Raw genomic sequence first — 23197 nt, forward strand, 5'->3', positions numbered from 1 at the left:
GGGAAGAGTTACAATAAAGATTAACTGTAACTAGAACAATAAACTTTTTTTTTGCAATGCAAAAATATTATATAGTTTTTAGCGGAGAACTTGCTAACCTTGTGTATAACTGAAGCTAAATTTTAGTGGTGATCTTACAAAAATTCACCACCTCCTCAGAGACTCTATACATTAATTACGCGAAAGCAAGTCTGCAAGTGCCGTTACTGTAGCAGAAAAAAACAAAATTTGTCCCACTACGCACGATATCTAGCTAGAATATTTTGGGTTTTCTGTTAATATTTACCTCGACTGGTTAAGCAACGTTTTCGTGCACATTTTTGATCCGATCACTGCAAACCCGTAAGATAAATGATATTAGCTTAACATAAAATTTTTCCGTGAAAAGTCTGAAAAACCTTAATAATGACAATAAATGTCAAAATTGAAAAAAAAAAGCAAAATTTGTTAAAAAAATGCTAAAATTCGCGATGTTAAAATGCTGCAACCATTCCACTACTACTAGAAACTACAGTAACCTATTATAATACCCTACAGGAGGTTCCTTGACACCTAGGGCAGAAAAAACTCAAAAATGACAAAAATTTTCAAAAAACTTGAAAAAAATTGTGAAAATTAGTATGAAATTGCGAGTTTTTTAGCGATCGGTTGCTCGAGCGTAGCCATGGGGGCGGGGGGCTTGCACCGGAGCCTGAGGGGGGATGGTGGGGGCAACAGTGGGGTGGGGGCAACATCGCAGTGCCGGAAATGATAACTGTTCAATCCTTAGACGAACTTGAACAGTTATCTACTAAAACCCTAACAAGAGCCCTTGAAAGGTGATGCATTGCATGTGCGAGCTTTAGCTGATAGCCGTCCCAATTAACCTGGGTATGGTTCGAAGTTCTTGCGAGGAAACGATCAGAGTTCGAATTGGGTTTCAAAGTTGTGTGATCAAAGCTTAACTGTCGAGGATACAAGATTGGGCAAAGTGCAGACGAGTGAACACTAATCTGTTGCTGTGTTGCTGTTGTGTGTGATAGAACTCAGCTCAGTAGAACCTGAAACAAATATCAGTTGATAGAATCATTCAAGTAAATAAAAGATCAACTTTGATTGCCGTTTTAAGCGAATTTACAATTTTATCACGAATTGCTTCCGAAGTTTTCAGTGACTCATTAACGAAAAACTGCCTCTTTAACTTTGTGATCTGAAAGTTGACAAATTTTGCATACTTTATGGCCGATGTAGGGCAAATATCAGTTAAATTTGATGGTGCCCTTTTTATAAATTTCTTGAGCAAATTTCTTAATATTTTTATTTCCAACAAATTTCAATAAAATCTTATCTTTAGATGGTTTTTCTATGCTATTCCAAAGTGGTTGTCTTGAACCAAAATTAGAAACAATTTTACATAAAATTTTGAGTTTAGAATTTTTCCGAGAAATCTCGGATTATATCATGCGATAGATTTCGAACTTTTGCAAGAAATAAGAGTTCATTTAATTCAAAAATTCAAAAAATGATTAATTAATGATGTTGTGATAAAATAGGGATGTGAGAGAAAGGATTTAAATTTTTCATTCAGGTTATAAAGTATTATTTGTACAGAAAAAGAATGTGCCATATTACTTCGTGCACTGCGTAAGTTCAGTGCCGTGAATTCTAAACCAGATCTGAAATTTCAGACAAATGATTAGTAGGAAACTTTTTGACGCTGTTGGCAAAAAAATTTCCTGGTGAACATATTCACGGGTGTACAAATTAATTGATAGCACATTAATTGATGCAGAAAACAGTCAAGTAGGGGTCACATAGATGTGCGAAAAAGACAAATAAATATCTATAACATATCTATCATGACCTTTGTTGGGATTGAAGCACGTGGCGAAAGAAAAAGATTTTAAATATGATGTTCTTCTTCTAATTTCCTTTTCAACTTCTATTTGTCTATTTGAATAATAAATGCGCACGCACAAGGAATAGAGGTAAGTTAAATTTTAGATGTTTAATTTGTTTGCAGTCAGATTATTTTCAATCAGAGTTTGAATCAAAAGTTTAAATTCATTCATTAAGAGAGTTAATTTTTTGAGCGAGGTGGGTGATATATGACCGGAAACCTGATCACATTATTCAGCTGAAAATAATGCTAAATATAGAAGCGTTTCTAGTCACAAAAAAGGGGAAAAATGCTGTTTCGAATGATTGAAGCGTGACCAAAAGATTGCAAAAAGATTGATGCAGACAACAAATTCAAACCCATACAACTATCGAAACAGTGAACCTAGCACCAAAAATTTGCTGCTGTCAAGTAATACCTAAATTTAACTCAAAAGCTGTATTGAAAATTAATAACTACTTTAGAATGGAAACAGACAAATTTGTCATAAATGTTAAAACATGATTCTGAGGCTCATAATATTTCCAAATTTTTGTCATTGTGACAGCTTACTGAACAAAAAACAGTCAAAGCAAACCAAACAAATCGTAAAGCAAAAATGGGGAAAAAGTCAATAGAAAATCATAGTCCCTTCCAATAGACAAAAAATTGTTTTCCGTTCCTTACTTTCCATAAACTACGACCAAACCGGACAAAAACACAACCTAAAATATTACTGAGACTAAGAGATTTTACTACTAACTTTTTCCCTGTGATACACTAATGACCTCTCGAAAAACCAATTTCTAAAACTTCGGTCGCAGAATTTTTTATGATCGAAAAATAGCCAAGAATTCCAAAAGGAAAGAAAAATGGCCAAACACCGCAGAAGTACCTTAAGAAAAGTCGGCCCGACGTTAACCTCTGCCATTTATATTGTCTTAAGTGAGTTTAAAATATGACACCGTTTTCCATATTGCATAGCTCAGTTGAAACCAGGCCTGAAGAACGTTTACATATTTTTTTAAACGTTCTTCCTGAAACGTTTGTGCCTGAAACGTTAAGTGCCTGAAACTTTAGGTGACTGCAATAACAGAAAACCTACCTAAAACTCACAATTTCCCATAAAGAAGAAATTGAAATAGTAACCCATAAAGTGCTGTCATTTGTACGCCTAATACAGCGAAGGAAACTGTGAAAAAAGCTTCTCCAAACTAATTCAAGATCTGAAAATCAATTTGTAGTGTTTATTAGAGTGTCAACCAAAAACCAAAACAAAAAATACCTGAAAACAATGCTTCGTGAACTTTGCTTCTACTGTAAATTTTGTCAAAGTATATCATCTCAGTGTGCGGTAGAGCTATTGTTATACACAACTTTGCTTTACACGTTTAACGAAGTTCTCAAAATGTTTTGAGTGCACCATAGAATTTAAAAAAAAGTTAAATGATAAAACTTGCTGTTTCCAAAATTACCCTAAAACTCATTATTTTTAACAAATCTGCTTTCTATTAGAAGTTTTTGTACACAACCTTTTGTCTCATTTTTATACAAACTTTGGGCGTTCTTGATCAATGTTCTTGATTTTAGTTAATAATGGATTGAAAATATTCTCCACTAACAGATATTCAATTATTAACTGGTTCTAGAACTTTGAATAATGGTACATAATTTGACGGGAAAATTTTTTAAACATAGCCGGCAGATTGCCGGAAAATAGCCACCGTTGAGGCGCTTGATTCACATCGCGATTGAAACAGATGAAAAGAAAAATAAATTTATCAAATTTTTTTCTGTTTATTTTTTCAATGTCAAAAAGTGTTCTAATTTGGCGTGCAGTTTCCGTTGCATTCTATAACTATGCGTAATTCAGCTTCTAAACTGAAAGCTAACAAGCTTAATACCAACGTCAGCTAGCAGGCACTCTAATGAATTTTGATAACCTAATTCTCAATGACTTAATGACCGGTCTTTATCAGTTTATCCCCTCTCTTTTGATTATGAACTTTTGACTTTCACAGTATTCATCACATTGCTTAATTGAATGCGTGAAAAAATTTGAAATTCATTCAGTAGAAACAGTGAGTGAAGTGCGCCAATATCAAACGTTAAAATCCTGACTTATGTTAAACGAAAAACGTTAACAAAAGGCAAAGCGAAAAAAAAACAGGAGAACACCTAAATAATAGCCACTGAGAGCCTGACGGCAGCTATTCAAAAAACAATTGGAAAAAATCTCAATTGGTAGAAACAATCGAATAATGCTATCCCCATTAATACAGAATACCTTGAAAATCCGTCTCTGTAGCTAAAACAAACATGTTTTTTGGCGAAAGTGTAATTTAAATAATAATTTCCAAGCGCAAGAAAATTTCTCAAAGCTATTGATTTTAAACTGCCGGCCTAAGTGGCAGTAACATGAACAAATTTAAGAAAACGATTGGCTATGGTTCCACAGCTCTCGATTTTAATTAGCATTAGCGTTTCCAACCGAAGCAGAGCGACAGTTTTGAAACTTCTCCAAATTATAAATCCAAAAAAATTGATAAAAGAAGCAAAACTAGAGTACAAAAAATTCAGCACCATCAATTTGCAGTTAAAAATTATTTCATAAAATCAATTGAAAAACTGAAATGAAAAATAATAACTACTATATGATGAAAATAAAATAAATTGTCAAAAATAGTAAAAAGTTCTCCTCAAAAAATAATCCTCAATTTTAGACAGCATACTGAACATTAAACGGTAGGGCAGAAACAAACCAAAAAATCTTTAGAATTTTTAAAAAGAGAACGAAAATTAAAAAATTAATAGAACAAAATTGATAAAACCATTCATCCCGTTCTTATGCTTATGAGAATCACCACAGAACTGCAACACGCTTTTACAAAAAAGTGGAATGAGACTGACATTTCACATCCAACTTTTACCGCTGAGACCTACTAAAAACCTCTAGAAAACCCCATGTCATATGATTTGGCACCAGAATTTTTGATGCCAAAAAGATAGCCACATGGAAAGATTAAGGGCAAGACATCGCAGATTCACCCTAAAGAAACTTGGCTCACTTTAATCTGCCATTTTTATTATCTCAAATTTGTTCAATGACGAGACCCCTTTTCCTATACTGCATAGCTCAGTTTAAAAAAACAAGCAGTTTTTTTAAATGATCTATGCAGTATAGAAAATGGGCTCTCACCATATATTGAACAAAATTAAGATAATAAAAATGGTAGATTTTAAATTGAGCCAACTTTCCTTAGTGTAAATCTGCGATGTCTTGCCGTTAATATTTCCATTTGGCTAATTTTCATCATTAAAAATCTGAAGCCAAATCACATGACATTGGGTTTTCTAGAGGTCTTCGGTAGGTTTCAGCGGAAAAAGTTGAATGTGAATGTAACTCTCGGTCAACTCTTTTGTAAAAGCGTGTTGCGGTTCCATGGTAATTATCAAAATTTTCGACAGATCTGCTCAAGCTCGGCGACGTGGCTGCAACGTCAGATAATTGTAATCACAAAGTATCTCAATCCAAATTTCCTCCCTTTTGGAACAAATTGAATTTGCAACCCACAAAGTGCTTTCATTTGTACTCCTAATACAGCAAAGGAAACTAAAGAAGCTTCCAAAATCTAATACAAGATCTGGAAATTAATTTGTGCTGTTAATTAGAGTGTCAACCAAAAACAAATACCAAAACACCTCAGAATTGAGTTTCGTGCGATTTGCTTCTACTTTCCACTTTCTGAAAACCATCATCCAATAATTGAATTTTTAGAACCTCTAGAGAGCGGCACAGAAAAACAAAAAAAAACAATTATCTTCTGAAAACTTGCTGTTTCGAGAACTACCCTATTAAAATTTCGAAAAACCTTCTTTTCTATGGAAATCCTTATACAAATTTTTGTCTCAGTTTTATCAATCAACTTTTTTGGATGAATTTGCTGATTTTTATCACACCTAATAGCTGCTCCTCCCCAATTTTTTAAAACTTTTATTGATTTACTGTAATGCACAAAAAAGCAGCACTATATTGGTGACGTTGAATGTGCCACATGTCAATTGTTGCCAATTTAGACAAATCATTTTTTGTCGTTAAACACTTAACTTTTTTAACCGAGTGCTGGCCGGAGTTTTTCGTAAAAAAAATGAGGTAACTATTGTTTTTTTTGATGAAAATTTTTTCAACTTTATTTTTTGTCCTTCTCTCAACCAATGACAACTATCAGTTAACTAACTGTCACAGTAATATACTGAAATAATATTTCACACTTAAGCCATAAAAGGGTTTGATTTTCTTGCAATATAAAGCTATTATCATTTCAAAGTTAGCTTTTTTTCAATTCATACTACCTCCGTCATTAATTTTGCTTCTTAGATTTGTTTTGGATCAATTTCACAGCAACGATTTTTTTTTAAAAAAATCTCAAAATTTTTCGATTTTTTCATTCTTGTTTCACGTTGAATCAATCAAAATTCCGGTCGAAACTTGAAATTCAAAACTTCAAATAAGCAATTCTCAAATCACAAGTTAAAACAATGTCAGCACTATGATAGAGATAAAATTGAGAGAAACAACCTGACGACAAAACAGCAATCTCTCAACACACAGCGGCCAAGTTAACGGAAAATAGCCGCCCTTGACGCGCACTTGATGCACGTCCGGATTGAAAAAGAAAAAAGTAGAGATTAAACTGACAGAAGTTTCAGAAAGTGTTTTAATCTAGTGAACATTTTCAGTTAGATTCAAGAATTATAATTAATTCAACTTTTAAACTGAACGCTATCAAGCGTTATACTAATAATAGCTTGCAATGGCTCTAATGAAGTTTGATAACCTAATGCACAATGACTTAATGACAGGGCTTCATCGGTTTATCTCGTTTCTTTGATTTTGCTCTTTTGACATTGACCGTTTTCACTACCCTGCCTTATTCACTGCGTGAAAGAATTTGAAATCGAAGAAACTCAGTTGAAACAGTGAGTGAGGTAACTCACGAGCCAAACGTGAAAAATTTGACTTATGAAAAACGCGATCAAAAGGTAAATCGATTTAAAAAACATAGCAGGACAAGTCCTGGCCGACAGTTCGAAGAAATTTCATTGACTAAACAAAGAAACTAGACCTCGAATGTGGTATAAATAAGAGGCAAGCTGATGCAGGCAAAACAATAACAAAACTAGAAACTTGAAAAAAAAAACACTGAAGCCTCACTAGAGGTTTTGGTGTCAATATCCTCAAGAACAAACCTATAATGAAACTTTATTCAAACCGTCACTATCAAGCTTAAATAAACATAACCGACTAAAGTCAGGCGAATTGCTCTCAAAAAAACCGGCGAGCGGTTGACTTCGTCAGTAGCTTCGTCGGTCAGTAATGATCGTTAAACTCAGAAAAGGACAAAAATATTCAAAAATTTGAAACCAATCGCAAATTTTAACAAAATCTTGGTAGAATTCAAGATATTAAAAACTTCAAAACGATTTCATTGTCTCGAGAGACCATCCAGTATTCCTATTTCAAGCTTTAAATAGTTTCACTGGTTCAAAGACCCATAAACTTGGAACATGACAATAATTTTCCGAAAACTTAAAAAAATTTAACTTTTATCAAAAAATTGCTTAAACACTAGTCATTGAAATAATGATTACAATTCCATTAACTCTAGAAACTATGGAGCACTTTATTATCAAATTTTGGGAGGAGGTCCCTGGTCCCCTTGTGCCGGAAAAAATCGAAAAATATTCAAAGAACTTGAAAAAATTGATAACATTTTTAAAAATTGCTATTACAACTAGAAGCTATGCAGTAACCTATAATCAAACCCTACAGGAGGTTATGTGGCTCTTGAGGCTGAAAAAAACCTAAAAAATGACAAAAATTTTTAAAAAAAACTTGAAAAAATTGTCATCATTTGTCATATTAAAAAATTGAAAGCTATTCCATGGTAAATAAATTTTTTTCAGCAACTTAATATCAAACCCTTGAGGAGGTTTTTCGTCTGGAAAGACGTGCGTAATGAAAATTAAAGGTCACAAAAAATGAAAAAACTTGCACGTTTTGTCAAAACAATGCTAAAATTCGTGATGTTGAAATGTTGAAACCAATCCACTACCACTAGAAACTAAGCAGTAACCTATTATAAAACCACAGAGGAGGTTCCTGGACAACTAGGGCTGAAAGAACTCAAAAAATGACAAAAATGTTCAAAAACCTTGACACAAATTGTGAAAATTAGTATAAAATTGCGTGTTTTTAGCGATCTGTTGTTCGTCAGTTGCCACGTGTGGGGAGGGGGGTGCACCGGGTTCTTAATGGTGAGGGAAGGGGGTGGGCAACAGTGGCGGGGGGAGGGGTGGGGTCAATAGTGTTGGGGGTCAACACTGGGGGTGTAATCAACCTCTAATAAGAACCGCCCTTCACGCCATAACTATAAGTCTCCAAAACAGTTTGAGCTGAAACAGAGCTGAAAGGCTCTAAGAGCACTTAATGCCCGCTGGGCGCTACCTGTTTATACCGTTTTTGAGGACAAAAAGTCAAAAGAGTCAGACGAAAAATCGGCCAAGCGAAAAATCGCATTAAAAAAGAACAACGGGCCTAATACAATTGCTACAAACTTCGTTTGAGAGCAATTAATTATTATAAATGGCGGACATTAAGGTAATTTGAAAAAGACAAAAGGCATTCCAGATAAAATGGACATATTACAAAACTATTTGCAAACTTGTCTAACTCTTCCTACTCATGACTTTGCATTTTTTCCACCTAAAATATACGGAATAACCAATTTACAGGCTAGCAGAAATCTGGTTGCAATTGTGAAAAGGCAATCAGAAGCATAAACGTCGAAACATTTGTTCTCCTGATTTGTTCATCTTGGATAGTACTGATTTTGTGTCTTGTGATAACAAACTGACAAACGTCGGAAAAATTCCTCTCGATTGACACGCAGCGCAATTTAATTCAAGGGCTGTAGCCTAGATAAATTTTTCTTTATGGATGCGAAAATATCAGCCAAAGGTAGGATTTGAACCCCAAACAAAAAACAAACTTGGACCAACAAACTTTATTTTGGAGCGAAAGCAATTGAAACCACTCAAAAATCAAGTGAGTGAAAGATTCTTCTGCAGAACGTAACAAAGGAAAGTTCAATTATTTTAAGGTAATTTTACGTTAACAGAGCTAACTTATATTTTTACCTTTACTCGAGTTAAGGTAAAAATAAGGTAAACTTTACATTAACTTTACCTAATCAAAGGTTTACCTTAACTCCGTTATGGTAAAAATACCTTAAATTTATATAGTGTGTTATTCTAGAAGAAAAGCGAAAAACTGTCAAGCGGACATTTTGCATAAAAAGACACACGTTTACAATAATTGGTTCTTAGTCGAGAGCAATTAAAAACAAAAATTAGTGAATCGAACTCTTTTTCTGATAAATAACTCAGTTTTCTTTTTATTAGATCACAGGATTGAACAAAATCAAACCATTGAAAATAAAAACAGGACAAGAGAGCGCCGCAAAGAAACCACAGTTTTGTCCTACATTAAAATTTTGAATTTACTAACTTTAAAAATTGATCAAACTTTAAATTCAGCAAAAACTATTAATATAAACATTAATGAATTTTGAAATATTGGGGTATTAATAATGAGGAAAAATCTAGCTAAAATGAGTCTAAAACTTGTCAACCTGGCCTTTTCACTTTGAATAATACCGATTAAAAGTACCGGAAGTAATTCTCGTAGTGATGTAAGTCATTGTGATTTCTTTCGCGCATAGTTCGAATGCCTGATCATAATAGTATAAGAATCGGAAATTCGTGCACTATCTCTTAACTAGCCGTACCTAAATCATGAAATCAAAAATAGAAAAATAGCAAAGAAAATTTAATTTCCCAATAAAACTATACAAAGTAAGTAGTTGGCGGAGAGGAGCGGTAAAAAAAACTACATTTATAGCATTGTGAGCAGTATTTCTGTAATTATTGATCAGTTACGGGCTGCTGCAACTGCCAATTGTCTTCTCACCCCAATTTTCAATTAAAGGGACTTTTTTGATTAATCAGCTATTAAACTTTCCTTCATTTTGGTAAAATTGACATCGTTAGCTATCGCTGTTAGGTAACCGTGGGCAGCAGTGACAGCATGGAAGTTTGACGAGGGAATTGGAAAATAGTCAAAATATTGTGACTGTTGTACACGTTTGCTCAAAAAAAGGCATGTCGGAAAAATGTGCCGGCTATTTTCAAACTCGAAGCAAAATTGAACTAAATTTGCTTTCTGTCACATATGTCCGCAGAACTCGTTTATAACGCTAATCTTAAATGATCGCGGAAAACTGTGACAAACTTGAATACATTTAGACGAGCAAATGGACTTTCGCCAGGTAAAGAAAATGGGCTGAAATTCTGTGGACCAACTGCCTTTTATGAAAAAGTAACAATCTGACAAACCCTTTTATCCTTTATTGGGGTTTTTTTACTTCGAATTATATGCGTAAACGGTTTACAATTTTGTAATTTCCACTGTAACTTGGAAATTCCCGCCCCAAAATTACTTCTTGTTAAAGAAGTACTTCTTGTCCAATTTGTCGAAAACTACGAGAGCATTTGTTTCGTACTTTTACTGAGGTCTTTAAATGTTTTTCCTTAATTTCTGATGCAAAAGCTTTTGTTTCGGAGCGTTTTTTTCAGGTTTTTGAAGAATAGAATTCTTTCATGTTAAAAGTATTGCTAGACAAACAATCACGATAACTGCTCGAATTATACAAGTCTGTCAAAACAGAAAACAGAGACCAGATGCGCTATGAAGCAGCATCAATAGTTCGTATCAGAAAGTTATCTGGGTTTTGGTAGTTCATTATGGTTCATAGTGGTCAATTATGGTAGTCCGTTATCGCCAATTTGGATCCGACATTTAGCAGCCTAAGACCAAAATTAGGCACCAGAGATTCATTGAAAATTCGAATGCTTGTTTCCATTGTTGCCTTGTTTCTGCGTTTTAACCCTAGCTGTAGCCTGCTGAATCTGAGAAATATTCGAATTCAAACTTTTCTGCAATAATATAACAATGAAGCATTTTTATACAATTACCAAGATAAGAGATTTTAATGCGATGGATTAGTAATTTGGATAAAGATCTTTTCAATAACGTAAAACTGTATGCAGGCAGATTTACAATGAATTAAAACACCAATACTTATTTATATTTATTTGTTTTGTGAACAATTTGCTGACAAGATAATATTAGGAGAATATTGTGCTAAAGTCAAGCGAGCCTCCGTGTTGTCTTAAGTAGTTGAATGATTAAGGTTCCTGGCTGTTTTTCCTGGCAATTATAAGTATTATAAGTATCATTGGTTCACGAAAATCAGTTTTTGCAATGTTTGAAGAAGCCATAGATATTTAAATTTAGGGAACTTTTCCGCCAACCCCCCCCCCCCCCCCCTCCGCATAGTGGGTCGCATATCATTTGTACCCCCACCCCCCTAGACGCAGCATGCTATTTTTTACATAATTATTCAATATGTAATGGACCATGTTCTGTTACTTGGGCTGCATAACGTCTTGGGGTGGGTGGGGGGGGGGGGGGCTGTGCGCACAAACGGAAAAGATCTAAATTTAGTAGTGCAAAAAAATTTACAAATCCTCTGTAGGATTAACCTAAACCCCAGTAGCGAACCAAAATTGAGATGTACGCGTTTCGAACTCCTGTGTCGAACTCTTCGCCCCAAAAATTAAAAACATAGCTGGCAGATTGCCAGAAAATAGCCGCAATAGATTCGTAGATCGGCAGTCTAAAAAAAACAGCAAAAAAGACCGACCAAAAAAATTCGTCTTTTCATTGAAGGCTGATCTGTTAATATTTGATTAAAAATCTGTATAATTTATTGCTGCCTCTATTAGCTGATCTCAATTAACCTTCATTTAGAGTGAAACACACCTTATCTCTTTGAATTAAAGTAAATAAAAGTCAATTTCAAAGTGAGGAAGTCATTTTTGAGAGTGAGGTAAGTCAAGTGTGACCAAAAATTTAATCACGCGAATGAACAAAAAAACTCGCTCCACTAAGAGCGAAAAATGACGTAGCGCATGCAATTCAGTTGAAATTGCATGAACGAATGAACAAAAAGTGGCTGTGAAGTCATATGGTCGTAACAAAAATCATGACGACGAAATAAAAAAAACATAGCAGGACAAGTCCTGACGTACAATTCAAAGAATTTTCATTGACAAAACAGAAAAACTAGACCTAGAATGGACTATGAGTGAATTCAGAAAAACATTTTAAGAAAATCAGAAAAAAATAAGAAAAAAAACAGAAAATCACTATCAAAATCTAATCACGCAAAAAACTTTTGCTAAAGAGAGTGAGAAATGACGTCACGCGCGCAAACGCCGTTAGTGAGAGAAATAAGTCATTCAGAAAATTTGACTTTTTCAGCTTTGCTGTGTGGACAAATGTAAAACGAAAAAAGAGCGTCAGACGACGAAACAAAAAAACATAGCAGGACAAGTCCTGACGTACGATTCAAAGAATTTTCATTGACTTAACAAACAACTAGACCTAGAACGGACAATGAGTGAATTGGGAAAACCATTTCTAAAAAAAATCAGATAAAAAAAACAGAAAATCAATGTCAAAATGCTGCTAGGGAGAACAAAAAACCACTAGTGAGATATGAATTTTGATTCTAACAAAATAACTAGGTCGAGAATGAGCTGTGAATGGATTGGGAAAACTATTTAGAAAATCCGATCCAAAAAATCGAAAAAACAGTAAAAATCAGAGTGAAATTGCCGCATGTGAACAAAAAACTACTACCGAGAAACCGAATTTTTGTTCAAACACCGTTTTCTCACTCTATTTTAAAATTAGAGCGAAAAAAATTCACGCCACAAAACCACTCGCTTTTTCGCTCCATTTCCTGTTTCGGCGTGACCAAAATCATCACTCCAATTTGACTTCAAAAATCATGAAAATGTGTGAACAGATCTTAAAAAAAAGACAGCGCCCGAATACAATTCAAATTCCTTGAATTTTAAAAAAACCAAGTGAAGGCCAATAATAGCCCCAGCTATCGCTGTGCGGCTATTAAAAAACGAAGGTAACTGCGGGCTTTGTTCAAAACTCCTCCTCAAATCAATTTTCTTTGAGGTGGAGGGGAGATGGGGTGAGGCAAGAATAGGGTACTGAAGTAGGCGGTGGGGCAATTAACCCCCCTGTACAGATCTGTGGACACTATTTCTGGACATTGATCTACCAATACCGCCGGTATTAATTACTTACCTGTGCCATTTTTACTGTATTCTATGTTTGCGCCCTTTCATACATACGTGTTCTTCACAGCCGTTTCACAGGTAGGTTAGTTTTGAAAATCCAGAACAAGATCTTGTTACTTCATACTGTGCAGCCCAATACAATCCGCATTAGTGCTCTATCATGATATTAGATTGTACAACTGACGTTGCATTTGGTCCTACCTTTAAGGGGTCCGCAATGACCCAACCCGCCCAACAAAACTCATTGCCCGTTTCCGTACAGAGGGCACAATGTCCCAGATCCCAGGGCAAAAGAGGATCAGAGCTGGTTAGGTCTAATCGTGTTTGAGTAAGTTGGAGTGTTGGGTTTGAAGTTGAGTGTGTGTTTGTCAGAGAAATTGACTAAAAGAAGAGAGTGAATGTTGTGGTCATTAGAGAGTTGAGGTCATAAAGACACAATCAATGGACCACTCTCATTACTCCTCCTTTTCAGAAGTGGTCGAGGAACACCTGTTGGGAAGAAGCACAGCACGAATTCATGATAACCATAAGTCAATATGTCATTCCGGATGACTGTAAATTCACTCTTATTATTAAATTAACTCTATAAGCTATCTAAACTAATTAGAAACTAAATCTAAAAGAGCATCAAGCATCAGACTCTGCAATATAAAGCACATATGGTTGCATTAAGAAATTAGAAAATTGGGTTAAAAAAAGTTGAGATTAACTTTATTAGATGAATTAAATGCTCAGATTAATTGGACAGTCGATAACTCTTATTATTTGTGCCGAGTAACATCGTTAAAGCTGGACACAAAAAGCTGGCAACAATTTAAAGCACATTGTGCTAGCCTTGCCATAAAAACATCCTCCTGAACAAAAAAAAACATTTTTGACAGAATGTTTGATTAGAATTTACAAAATCAACTGAAATTCTCTTTTTAATGTTGCCAGGCACCAGAAACATCGACAGCGCTCTGATTTAATGCACTGATTTGTCGCGTCGCGAAGATCAGAAATCAGCATACCTGTGTATCGTGGCGTTTGAACAGGATCAAAGGCTTGAAAATTAAAACTAAAATTGAGCGAATGGCTCTCAAATGACAGATGAGCGACTGGCTCGTCAATAAATACAGGAGCTCGGGAGAAGGGTGAAGCTGAGGTCTAAACAGAAAAACTGCCCCTGAACATGATTTTGTCTTCTCAGCAGCATAGAGTTCACTTGGAGACTAGTAAACCTATACGAAAACAAATCAGCTATTTAGCGCCCTCTGGGATTAAGCTCTTAATTCCGTTTCTGAGGATCAAAAATCTAACGGACAGACGAAAATAACTTTCAGACGGAAAGTAGCACAGAAAGTCGCGAAAACCAACAGGACTAACATTAATGACACAACTTTGTTTGATATCAATTAACAAAGCAGCAAATCATGACTTCAGAAACAGATATAAGTTGAAAAAGTTATTGGCGCAGCACAAAAAGCTATGTAAAAAACATTTAGCGATAAATTAAAAAGACTGTTGAAATTCATTGCGCGGAAGCCTTTTTATTAGAGAGCTGTATAACACATATGAGTTCCTTTGACCTTCATTCAAAATAACCTTAAGTACTTAAGTGCAAAACCATTTTATTGAGTAAGGTAAGTCACGTATGATCAATATCCAATCGCGCAAATGACCTAAAAACTGTTGCTAAAGAGTGAAAAATGCCGTCACGCAAGCAGACACCGTTAGTGAGAGGAAGAAGTCATTCAGAAATACTGACTTCAGCTTTGCTGAGTGAAATAAAAAACGAAAAAAAGAGCATCAGACGACAACAAAAACGTAGGACGAGTCCTGAAACACAATTCAAAGAAATGCATGGAAAACTAAAAACTCCACTATCTGACCAGCAGACCAAATGACAATTACGAATCATAAAAACAACAGAGATTCAAAAATTTAGAGAACAATGTATACAATTTCAGGATAATCGTGTTGAATACCATGCTTTTCAAACAAAACTGTCACAAGGCGAAGAAAAAAATATGAAACAAACAAAATTTGCTGGATACATAGACAAACATCTATAGGCAAAGCAGGCAAAATGAGCGTCAAACCACGAAACATAAAAAACATAACATGACAAGTCCTGACACAATATAAAGTTAAGGTCATCCGTATTTTGTTGCTCATCAAACTAACCAAAAATTTGTATAGTCAGCAGCAAAGAGCACTATTTTATTTCTTTTTGTCAAATTTACAAAGTCATTTATATAAACTAGAAAAAAAGCAATGCACCAAGCACTGATCCTTGAGAAACTCGACAAAACATTTGTAAGTAGTGAGTAAATGAACACAAAAAGTATGATTGAGAAATATGATTTTAGAAGGTCTCTCTATGTGCCTCTGAATGTCTGAACAGGATCCAACGACGCACAATCGGACAATATTTCCATGACTGCGTTAATTTGCAGACTCCGACTTGACTGCTGACCTCTTGCTTAGATATAAAAGTATTTAGAATGCCCGCTACCATTAAATTACTGTGTGTGAGACCCTCAAACTAATCAAGAGGCCATTTTACTCCTAACAATGAATTTCAAAAAATATTGTCAATCTACAACTGAGAACTTTCTTGTTTTATAAAGAAATCCAAACCAGAGACGACAGCTAATATCAGGCGCAATCACTGAATCGAAGAAACTTTTTCATAAAATGAAAGTTAAAAATCAAATTTAAATTGACTAGGAAAATATATTCAAAAGAATTGCATAGAAACATTAGCATACTTTATTACATAAAGTTTATTTAAGTACACATATTAGAAGCGGCAAACAAAAGAATTTTCACAAAGCACGCAAGTTGAAATTAGTATTAATAAATTAAACGATTGTAAAATAAATGGAAACAAACAAATTATTTATAAACTGAATTCAATTCAACAACATTTCTGTTTATTGATATGCTTTTTCGGTGCAGTTATTTGTTATACACAAATTTGTGAGTACACTCGACATTGACGTTTCAAAAACAACCCATTTGAACGGAACTGTTCACTTTGCTCGGCTATGCATTACAAGACATTCTTTTTAAAAACATAAACAGCAGATTGCCAGAAAATTGATTCCCATAACCCAGATTGGGATTGAAAAAACAGGAAAGAAAAAATTATTGATGAACGAAAACATTTTTGAAGTGCGCTCTATTCTGATTTAATATTTTAGTCAGACATACTCTTGTTTCGTAATGAGAGGATGCGATACGGCGACTAGATAAATACCAATAAGCATTAGAGACGGTTAAGACTTATAAGACCAAAATTTGATCGTTTTTCGATACCAACTCTGTTGACTCAAATTTTGAAATAGTTTCAACAGGGGCTACGATCAATACAAACAAGCATTAGAGATGGTATCTCGTAACAAAGACTAATAAGAACAAAATTCAAGTAGCGGGCATCTAACAATGGGTTTTATGGGTTTATCCCGGTTCTATTCTGGATTTCGTTTTTATGACTACATTCATTGTAGATCGCTTTGTTATAAACTGCTTTTTAAAAGCGCTTTGCTCAGAGTGGGCAAAAAATAAAGCTAGCCTAGAGGTCAGAATAATTCAAATATTGAACGAGCTGTGAAGAACGGCAAAGCAAAACAAATTTTTATTTGAAGTAAAAAACAGTAACAGGACAAAACCTGATCTACAATTCAAAGAATTTTCATTGTCAAAAAAGGACCTAAAATGGACTATGAATGGATTGGGAAATCTATTTAGGAAAAAAACGATCAAAAAATCGAAAAACGGTAAAAATCGTAGCCAAACTGCCGCATGTGAACCAAAACCACAAGTGAGCAAACGAATTCTTGTTCAAACACCGTGTTCTCACTCTATTTTAAATTAGAGTGAAAAAACTTCACGTCGCAAAACCGCTGGGTTTTTTGCTACACTTACTGTTTCGGCGTGACCAAAAGCATCACTTCAATTTGCCTTAAAAAATCATGAAAGAAATAAGATACTTTTTCACGATTCTTTGAATTTTATAATAATAGGGCCGCTATATTAGTCGGCTGAACAGATAAGGGCGGGCGTGAAACAGTAAAAATTTAATTAAAATTGTCGAATATGAACAAAACCACTAGCGAGAAAGCGAGTTTTTTTTTCAAACACAGTCTTCTTACTGAACTTTTAGAGTGAAAAATCTTCGCTCCGCAAAACCACTCGCCTTTTCGCTCAACTTCCTGATTCACTGTGACCAAAATCACTTCTCCAATTTGACTTCATAAATCATCAAAATGTGTGAAAATATCTTATAAAAAGTGCGCTAATACAATTCAAATTCTTTGAGCAGTAAAAAAGGGCAGCTATAATAGCTGGCTGATTAGATGAGGGCAGCATTCTTAGCACCTCTCGTGTTAAAGCCACTAGCCCCATTGTAGATACCGAAAATCGATAATTGATAATTTTGCACGTTTTAATGGCTAGTCCCAACTTTCAGTAGGCCGCACAAGCCATTATTTTTAAAAGCATTATTTTTTAATACATGTAAAGCCGAGCAGTGAAAACAAATTTGTTCACGCAAGAGAATAGGAAACAGATCCGACTTTATCGCTCGCTACCAATGCTGATACCCGAATTTTGCGAAGAAGATAAACCGGATTGAGAGGACTAATTTATAATATTGATGGAATCTTTTATGCATTATCCCCGTGCTTGCGCCCCCAAAAATATTTTATCTGTGTCATTATCTAGGAACCCATTTTTTTCGTTATACGAATAAGATGCATTCACCCAGCCATATTGGGAATGAGGGGTCAGGTACAAACGAAAAAGATCCCATTACTGAGCAGGGGAAGTTACAAAAGAGATAAAACTGTTAATTGGTGAAAATGAACGAGATGTATGTTTGTTGGCTGCGAGGGGGTAGGGTAGGGGGGGGGGGGAGGGGTGCACGCACACCGGAGAGGGGGGCGGGAGGTAAAGTGAGTGAGTGATAAGTAGCACCGATGATACAACACATACCAAGCACAGTTAGCACGTATTAAATATAATAGGAGAAACTTTATTTCAAGAGGTAAGAATTGGACTGTAATTTTTTCAACTATTTCATTTTAAGGTAAAAATGACTTTTTATCTGTTTTTGCACACACACTTTTGTAAGTTAATTGTTAACACTATTCGTGTATTTAACATTATTATCGGTGATTAACAAGTTGAACAGCGTAGCAGGGTTTGTGTTCAAGATTTTGAGATCTGATATAGGACGGGCAATTTTTGGCGGTGGGTTTGAGGGGAGGGGTTAGAGTGGGTGGGGGGATGAGATACGTAGGTGACGATTCAGAGGTAAGTTGATTTTACTTCAGTACGTGGTCAAGGATCACCCCAACTTAATGTGAGTTAGTTAGTTGGTTGCATATACAGTTGATTAACACAGTTTTGGCCGTGGGTAGGACAAAACGCACAAATTTTGGCAGAAACAATAGTCGGTGGGTTAAACACCAGAGCAGAAATGTCGATATCCAACTAATCGTGATCGAAGATGATGACAGAAAAGACAACGGAACAGATTTGCAGACTAGAAGAACAACAGAATTAGAGATCCCAAATCGTGAATGTTGAGATGGAAGCGGGTGCCACTATAGCAGGAGTTGGTAGTTAGTTCAGCGTGAGAGGGCTGTTAGTTTGTATTGAATTATGGTTTGTGCATTAGTACCATCGTGATAGCCAAATTGCCAGACGCAGAAGCAACGTAACAGACCATAACAGAGTAAAGAGACCAGATTAATTGAACTGAATGGGCTGACCAACTCCAGTTTGAGTGGGTAATTGTTAGATTGCGCTAAGGTGCGTTAGGTACCAACTTGAAAATGAATCCGGAGTAACCGATTCCAGTTAAACGTACTCTGTTAGCTTTCTGGGAATACCACCCAGTCCTCCGGAAGATGTGGTAGTGTGCCCGGTGACTCCTGGTGCCCCAGGTAGCAGACCGTTCGACTGTCTCTGCACCCACTTTTTCATTTCAGCCACAACAAACACGGATGAAGTCAAGGACACCAAGAAGAACAGGTCTGAAACATTTGTGTGCACATTGAACAAATAAAAAAAATAATTTCTGAATCAATTGTCATGAAACAGTATCACAAGATTAAGCGGACAAATAAAAGATCAGTACATATCTGCTTTTTAATTTATTCTTTAATATTACTCAGTTAACATAATTACTCAATGTCACCTTACACTTCCAAAAAAAAAGTTTTCACAGGATCAGGAGTATGTTTCAGGGTAAATATGTTTCTGGAGCTATTAAAATTATGACAAAGCTTATTAGCTTTTTCCAACTCGTATACAGATAGTATATTGCAATTAAAAAACAGATCCTCAATGCTATCTGTATTTTCTCTGAAAAAGATCAATTCAATCTGCAGTATGAAAATAAACAAGGACGTGTAGCTGCAACAAATGTATACAAGAACGCCATACTGAATAATTAGTAAAGTGATATTTGATCAAACAAAGAGGCTCGGTAATGTGCGATCGCACATAAGGTTCCGACCCCGCTCATCCACAATTTTGGCATAATTGTCAACCAAATGAGGAACAGATGGAAAAACACAAACACATATTTTTCAAAAAAACTGGCGTATGAACGAAAAGATAACCTCCAAAGCAAATAACTCAGTGGAATAAAAACTGATGCAATAGATTGATGAGATATGCCGATATGAAGAAAGCGATCGAAAACGAACGGCAAAATCAAACAATAACAACAAACATTAATTACATCAAAAAATTTATGTCCGTTTTAAAAATCAAAACTTAACAAAGTCAAAATAGCGTGAGATAAAACTGAAAATAAACAAAATAACTTGTAATTCACCAGAAAAAAAATGGTTATTCACCAGTTCATAATAAGGCCTGGTAACAATTAGACAAAAAAGAACAAACTTTAAAGTCAGAAACTTTGCTGAATTTTTTTTAAATAAACGATTAATTTCAAAGTAATGAAAACCATTAGGAATCAACTGAAAACATACCACGCAGATTGCCGGCAAATAGCCGCCGTTGATTCCAATAAGCATGATTGGGATTGAAAGAATAGAAGAATTGAAAAAAAAAGATTTTTGTACAAAAACATTTTTTAAGTCCGATTTATTTTGATGGCATTTCGTAGTTGAACATAACGTACTTCTGTTTCTTAGAGAGAGGCTACAGGGGCTACTATCAATACCAATAAGCATTAGAGATGGTAACTAAGACTTATAGGAACGACGTTCAAATAGCAGGCATCTAAGAAGGCTTTATGGGTTTATCCCGTTTCTACTTCTGACTTCAATTTTTTATACTGACTCTGTTCATTTTGAATTGCTTTGCTGAGCAACTGATGTTCAAAATCACTTTCAGCAGAATGAGAGAAGAGAGAAAGTAGCCCAGAGAAGTCGTCAAAAAGATATCACGCAAAATGTTGAAAAAGCGGCAAAATGAGGTAAAGCGAAACATTTTTTTATTCGACGAAGTAAAAAAACATAGCAGGACAAGTCCTGACGTACAATTCAAAGAATTTTCATTGACTAAACAAAAAACTAGACCTAGAACGGACTATGAATGGATTGGGAAAACCATTTAGAAAAAAATCCAATCCAAAAAATCGAAAAAACAGTAAAAATCAAAGTGAAATTGCCGCATGTGAACAAAAAACCACAAGCGAGAAAGCGAATTTTTGTTCAATCACCGTTTTCTCACTCGATTTTAAAATTAGAGCGAAAAAATTTCACGCCGCAAAACCACTCGCTTTTTCGCTCCACTTCCTGTTTCGGCGTGACCAAAATCACTACTCCAATTTGACTTCAAAAATCATGAAAATGTGTGAACAGATCTTAAAAAAAAAGACAGCGCCCCAATACAATTCAAATTCTTTGAATTGTAAAAATAGGAGCACTATAATAGCCGACTGAGAAGATGAGGGCGGCTATTAATAACCCATAGGTTTACAATTACCAACTATACTATAGAAGGGAATTAAGAACTCTCGGTATTCAATTTTTTATGCAGTTGCAAAAAGAACAACAAATAGACAACAAACAAAAAATCAATTAAAACTTGCCAGAAAATGCTTTGGAAACCATAAAGCCATACTTTTGCCCCCAAAATATGTTTCATTGCACCGTCATCGAACACCATAATGTATTATGTGACTTCTCATTAATGAAACTATGAAACTAAGTAATAATTAGACAAAAAAGAAAAAAACGCAAAATTATGTAATACTTGTTTTTTTTCGAAAAAATTTTATTTCCAAAGACATGAAAGCCATTAATTACAAAATGAAAAATTTGAATAGCTTCGTCCATTCTTCCAAAGGAAGACCTTGAGACCTGCAATTATCCAGAATATGTCTTACGTCTACAAAAAACCGTCAAATATGACAAAAATAAAAAATTTCATTTACTTTTTTTTGTGAAAAACCCGTGTGGAAGCCAGTAAAGTCGTAACGAATTCTCTTAAAATAATATATTTTGTGACACCACTCCCTTTTCAGACCTTTCCTTGGAATGTTTTAAGTGACCTCTCCTTAATGAAACTTGGTAACAATTAGACAAAAAATAAAAAAAGCAAGATTATGTAAAACTTGTTTTTATCGAAAAAAATTTTATCTCCAAAGACATGAAAGCCATTAATTACAAAATGAAAAAATTGAATATGTTCGTTTATTTTTGAAACGAAACACTCCAGACCTGCAGTTATCCAGAACATGTCTTACGTCTACAAAGAGAACGTCAAATATGACAAAAGTCAAAACTTATTTCTTTTTTTTTTTGTGAAAAAACCGTGCCGAAGCCGGTAAAGTCATAACGAATTCTTTAAAAACATTAGATTTTGTGACACCAATACCTTTTGACTCCTTCCCTTGACAAAAATAATGTCATCTTCAACCTCTAATAAACGAGACGAGGTAACAAACAGACAATAAGAGGAACAAAATTGCGAAAATGAAGTGTTTTTTTTAATTTTGGAAAACAATTGTTTTCAAAGTCATGAAAGCCATCCTCTATCTACTAATATCAGAACATCGGCTCCTCTACTCTTCCATGAAAAGCCAATCAAACCGGGTCATTGTACAGGAAATTAAATACGACTCAAAAACAAAGTAAAAATGACAAATGAAGACAAAATAAAAAAATTTCAATTGAATTCTTCGAGAAAGTATTGTCGAAGTGGTACAGAACCACAATCAATATCTTTAGGGATTTAAATATTGTCAATTGTGCGTTATTTTAAACGCAAAAAATGTGATATATAAACTGCCAATAACGTGATAATTTGACAAAACTAGAAAACATTAAAATTGGGCAAATACCTAAAAAAAATTGTGAAATCTAGTAGAACACCATAACTTAAGGCGTTTGAACACCATAACTTAAGGCGTAAAACCAAAAAACAACTAATTTTGAAATCAGCAGAAGGAAGGAGCACTCTTTGATTGCTGATACTAAGCTACAAGTTGACCAAATTAAGAGAAAAATGGAGGCAAAGTTCAATAAGCCATTTTTTAATTTAAAAATCAAATATTTTAAAAGTCAAAACAAGCATAAGCTTTCAAGCAATCATCTAGAATAATAGATTTGGAGCTAATCAGGAAGCCAATAGGACCTATCACTAGTGAGCTTTGATTTGAAATGTTCTGTTATTTAATTAATATAAAAATGATCGAATTTTTTATATAAAAAACCGACTGACGACAATCCGAATTATTTTTGGATTGTAACGGTCCAAGATTGGTACAGAACTAGTATTGCTAATGCTGATTGTCCATTGAGAATATTTAATTTTTCGAATGTTATCGATATAGATATTTTGTTAAAAAAAACAAAAATAAATGCTGCGTTTTTGATAATCAACGAATAAAGTTAGCAAAAAACGGCAAAGTTTTAATTACAGAGCACTCTCAACCAAAAGTTGAAGTAGAATTAGCCCACTTTTTAGTCTACAAAGATTGTGTTAGTGGTGTTTGGGTATGCACTTCCTGCAAATTTAATCAGAGTTGACTAAAGAAACTTATTTCGTGCTGTTTTCGATGAAAAAGTCTGAATTTTGTGA

At 34.6% G+C, this 23197-nt stretch overlaps 1 protein-coding gene across 5 annotated transcripts in view; it reads right to left on the reverse strand.

The window, feature by feature from the left end:
• Positions 1–834: 834 nt before the first annotated feature.
• Positions 835–23197, reverse strand: part of LOC142345614 (calcium-transporting ATPase type 2C member 1-like) — a 65900-nt gene continuing 43537 nt past the window's right edge. For 2 of the 5 annotated variants that reach the window (XR_012759347.1, XR_012759348.1), the window contains 3 exons: positions 19005–19170; positions 13346–13633; positions 835–1040 (listed from right to left, as the gene is read on the reverse strand). Coding sequence is in view for 1 of the 5 variants with exons in the window: in XM_075397755.1 (XP_075253870.1) it covers positions 1031–1040; positions 19005–19170 (176 nt within the window). In the remaining 4 variants the exon portion in view is untranslated. Of the gene's footprint in view, positions 1041–13345; positions 13634–18963; positions 19171–23197 lie in introns of all 5 variants that reach the window. The other 3 variants (XR_012759349.1, XR_012759350.1, XM_075397755.1) reach the window with 3 other exon arrangements.

The sequence above is a fragment of the Convolutriloba macropyga genome, chromosome 9 (genome assembly GCF_964194025.1).
Source record: "Convolutriloba macropyga chromosome 9, txConMacr16.3, whole genome shotgun sequence".
Taxonomy (NCBI): domain Eukaryota; kingdom Metazoa; phylum Xenacoelomorpha; order Acoela; family Convolutidae; genus Convolutriloba; species Convolutriloba macropyga.